This window comes from Palaemon carinicauda, chromosome 19 (genome assembly GCF_036898095.1).
Source record: "Palaemon carinicauda isolate YSFRI2023 chromosome 19, ASM3689809v2, whole genome shotgun sequence".
Taxonomy (NCBI): Eukaryota; Metazoa; Arthropoda; class Malacostraca; order Decapoda; family Palaemonidae; genus Palaemon; species Palaemon carinicauda.
The window spans coordinates 82,715,589-82,720,369 of record NC_090743.1 but is presented as its reverse complement, the minus strand read 5'-3'; the positions used below and the strand labels follow the sequence as shown (position 1 = coordinate 82,720,369).

The 4,781-nt window shown below is 44.9% G+C and overlaps 1 protein-coding gene across 1 annotated transcript in view; it reads right to left on the bottom strand.

The window, feature by feature from the left end:
- The window catches only part of LOC137659102 (fibrocystin-L-like), a 45,435-nt gene extending 43,372 nt beyond the window's left edge, over positions 1-2,063 (bottom strand). The window contains exons 1-2 of the mRNA XM_068394182.1: positions 2,020-2,063; positions 1,229-1,401 (exon numbers count right to left, since the gene is read on the bottom strand). Of these exons, the coding sequence (XP_068250283.1) occupies positions 1,229-1,401; positions 2,020-2,063 (217 nt within the window). The remainder of the gene's footprint in view (positions 1-1,228; positions 1,402-2,019) is intronic.
- Positions 2,064-4,781: the final 2,718 nt, after the last annotated feature.

Here is a 4,781-nt window from a genome sequence, read left to right as displayed (position 1 = left end):
TCGACGGTCATACAAAACCCTATATTCGTGTGAAAGATATATTATCTGAATGTATGGCCATTATGATAATTGGATTTGCTTATATTCTAGCCATCCTCACAATCGTCTCTGGAGGATGGAGCGATAAATCTTCACAAAATGCATGAAAAGAATAAATGCTCAAATTTTTTAGCTTACCTGCATCTGCCATTTGGACCAGACCAAAATAACACAACTGATGCACCCCAATGAGGGTGAAGAAAGAAGGGTGGAAGGCCAGTCATCCTACCTATCAATCTACACTTATGTCGCAACCACTACTTTGAACGGAATACTTTTCATCCCTTGAGTGAGCTAGGTTGACTACACAACCAACTTTGCTAATTTGTGTGCAGGATGTTTCTTCCATCCCCTCGCTGGATGCACGGTAGGAACGTCTGATGGAGCCAAAACAACAATGTTTTTGTATATCATATTCGCTCTTTCGATTCTGAGAAAGTCTCTGGTGATCCGGCCAGAAGCTCTATGTTCTCTGAGTAGTGCCGCAGTGCCCTTACAGTACAAGAAAAGATAGTCATCCTGATCTTTCTAGTCGCTTCTAGTAGATATGAGATGGAGGGCTTGAATCTAGTGTTGTGGACTTTTGGTGGGAAGGTGAAGGAGACCTTCCATCCTTCAGAATGAATTTTGACATATGAAAAGTCATGATGCTCGCTTACTAGCTTCGCTGGCTAGGAAGTTGAGTGTTTTGAGGGTCAGTCTCAAGGACCTATATGGTCCACACATAAGAGATATGAGGAATTGAGTGATATCCCACTCCAGGGGCCTGAACTCTAGGGGAGGGCAAGACTGCTTGAAGCTCCTCAAGAGCATAGGCAATTCCTATGATGAGGAGAAGTCCAGGCATTTTAGTCCTAAGACTTGGCTCAAGGCTTAGTGATAGTATTTCCTCGCAGAGAAAAAAAAGCTTCTCTCGATGAAGAAAGGCAAAGAAATATACAATAAATTGAAGAGAGGCTCCAACCAGAAAGTATCCTATCTACAACATCAATTACAGAATGTCCACTTCCCATGGTAGGAATTTCACAGGTATCCAAATATCTTATGTGTAGGGCCTCACAAAATCCTGTCTCTCGGAGGAGATCAGATAATCTCTAACAATGAAGTGCAAGGGAAGTTGCTGAGTTTTTGTATTTCTCAAATTGGAGCTGACAGAGGAGGTAAGCCATTGGGATAGATCTCTCGGTACTCCGGCAAGGAACATCAGCGGATATAGATATCCTTTGGCATGTGGCCACTTGGAAGTCACCAGGGTCATCCTGAGACAAGATGTCACCAACAGCCAGTTGATAAATCAGGAAATCAGGCTGAAGGGCAGAAAGGCCTATGCACCCAGGCTGCCCCAAGGGTGTTGGAAGATATCTGTGAATGGGGAGCACAATATTGAAAGCTTTGTGTTCAACCTGAAGCAAACAGGTTGACTAATGGTATTCTCCAAAGAGCAAGAAGCCGTTCTGCCATGCAATCATGTAAGGACCACTCCGATCCAGCAACCTGTCCCTGGCAGCCAAGCATATCCCCTAGAACATTCCTATTGTTAGGGATGAACCTCGTCAGCAGAAGTGACCTTATTCTGGAGCAACTGCCTACTGAGGAGGCCAAGACCAGCCGGTCATTGAGTTACTTCAAGAGGTGAATCTAGGGTAGGCCCAAGTTGAAATGAGCATGAACAGTTGCGAGAACACATGTGGAGCAGTAGAATCCAAAGCACGGGGCTTTGAATTGATACACTGCTCCCAAAAGATGAAGCAGAGGTACTTTCTGTACGACTGGTGGATGAGTATCTGGAAGTACTAGTCCTGTAGATCCACTGAAAGAATTAAGTCTTCTTCTGCAATGGCAAACAGAAAGGTAATTGCAATCTTCATCTTGAACAGTGTCGAGAGAACACACTTGTTTGGAGATGAGAGGTCGATGACTGGTCTCCAGCCCCAATTTGGGCTTACCACTATGAAAAGTCAGCTATAGAAGCTCAGAGACCTGTCTTGAACTAATTCAAGACCGTCCTTCTCCATCACTTTCATCTCTGTCGCTAGGGACAGAGTGTTCTGCGTTACCAGAGGATATGTCTGGAATGTCAACTGTGTGCAAATGAGGGGAGGGCAAAAATTGTTAAAGACTGGTTGTATCCATTCCAAAGGACCAACACCACCCATTGCTTTTCTCTGTATTGTTGCCAAACTGCCCAGTGGCTTGACAGACATCTCCCACTCACGAAAGACAGAGGAGGGGACTGCCAACTTTAGCATCCCCTACTTTCCCTTTTACAAATTCTGCCCTTCAAGAAATGGCCAGATCATGGGTGAAAGGTTGAATATTCTCCACGTCTTTTTGGATGAGGAGTTTGGAGGTATGGATCGTGCTCTCAGAGACGTCAATGTCTTCTTGAGTACCGTTCTCAGAGGCATAATGAGGACTGAAGGTTTTACCAATGCTACTTTTGAAGGGCCTGGGCCCTTAAAGTCACATCACAATGAATAAGAGTCATAGCTAGATCTCTTTTCCTTTTCAATCATCACCTCTACATAATACTGCAGGAAGAGGGTTGTAGCACCCAGCACTGGGTGGTTCCTTATGTTCAATGTATACTTTTGCTCAACTTTTCTGCCGAGTTAGGAAGCTACAGCATCCCTCCTCTTCAGGACAAAGTCAGCCTACTGGTTTGCTGACTGGTGAGCCATAAAAGTCACAACTTTCACACCCAACTGGACCAAGTTGGTGTACTTCAACTTTGTCTAATAATCGGCCATATCACGGGTCGTGGCGAAGCAGGCAATTTTCCTTGGTTGATCCAAGATCAAAGTGGCTACAGGATCAATTGGAAGAGGAAAAGAATTATGCCTTCTGCCACGTAGAATCTATGCTGTCTTGGGTGCGCAGTAGGCAAGACCTTGTTCGAGTAGCTAGCCCAAAAGGAATTTGTCCATCCTGAGATCGGGGAATTAAACTCTGTCCAACACACTGCGAGCATGCTTTGATCATGGCAACAAAAGGGTGGTCTTTGATACTTAAGGGACACCGAAGAGCTGACTGATGGTTGTCACCACCTTCACTGATTGAGGGTTGTCACCACCTTCACAGATGCAGCAGTAATATTACCAAGTTTGTTGCACTCTTGGATAAGTTTTAGCAGGTTAATAAATGGGTACTCAGCCTTGGGGTTCTCTGCCTCCTCAGCCATTAGACAAAAGTTGGTTGGTAGAGGGACGATGAAGTCCACAGACTTGAATCTTGACAGGCACCTTCATTGGCAACTCCTTTTCCCACGAGTATTCCCGTCAGACTGAGCACGGAACCAGGTGAATACTCTAGAGAGATTGAAGGGTAGACCAAACTACTATAGGCCTTATCTTTGGAGACAGAAGTGTCTCTACCTCTCATGACCTCAGAGGCTGAAAACGTGTTATATACTTTAATCTCTGAGGGGTGAACAGGAGAACGTGGCACAAAGGGACGCAAAGGGCCATCGTGCTTGCACCTTTCATCCAGTGGAGAGGAGCTTGCCACAAGCCGCACAAAAGCAATGGGGCGTCTCAGTGTTCGGAAGACCGCTGGGAGAAGTCCTGGTGAATCGCCAGGTTTCAAGGTGTAGAATGGTCTCGCCACTTGGGGAGACACTCGCCACAAGAGGGTCTCAGCTTGAGAGATGACCATGCTTAGTGTGAAGACCTTGGCTCGTGGGAAGAGGGAAGATCTCGACTTATAAATTAGAATCGTTTTGATGGAATAGGTAACATATAATATTATTCATGTATATGCAAGGGCAGGGGAACATCACTGGAGATATATGGCAACCGATCTCGCAGTGATTGAGTGTATGGAGACCTATGTGAGAGTGAGGCGTGAAGTTGTAACTGAGAGGAGAGGTGAATGCCACTAACTTTATCTCAACAAATAGCGAGTTTAAATACACCAGGTTCAGGACAAGGTCATAAAATTAAAAAAAAATAATTCCTGAAAAGACAGGCTTAAACAGGTTCTGTTAATAGTGAGGTGAAGAGCAAGATATACAATAAAAGGTACAATACCGTTACAGTGTACGAGCGTGTGAGAAACACATGCAGTATATGGCTACCACCCTGAAAAAGACATATAAATGAAATGGGGTGCCCTGGTCTTGACAGGCATACTGTAGCTAGGGCATTTTGTAGGATATACTCAGGTTTAAGGCGATCAATGAAGACCCAGTCTTCTTTGCCACAAACTCTGATTAAGAGGGCCTTCGGATTGCAAAGGATCATGAGGAAAGGGCTCGTGTAAGGGGGCATTAACAGGGGCTTGCTAGAGTCGTTGTACAGGAAAACATTTATTGCTGAGTGCAAATCGGTTCCTGTGTGTTGCTTAGCTGATAGCTTGTAAATCCGGAGGCATAGAGTTAATTTTCCCACAATATGACGTAGGCGCTGGAGATTGTCGGTAGAGGACGACCCAGGGAACCTGAGTAAACCAGTTGGAGTCCTTGAAGCCGTACATTAGATTTGCTAATGATGTCCACAATTGAGAGGTGAAAGTGTTACCCCTGTCAGAAGTAATGTGCTCAGTGATACCAAATCTTGCTATCCAACCTGAGAGTAAGGCAGATGTACATGAAGCAGATGTTGCAGTTTCCATAGGATGCTTCAGGCCAACAAGTGGAGCAGTCTATGTCTGTACACTGGTAACGATGTCTTTGTGATGTGGGTAGGGGACCTGCTATGTCGACATATATTTGGGGAAAACAACGCTGAGGTTAAGAAAAAGTG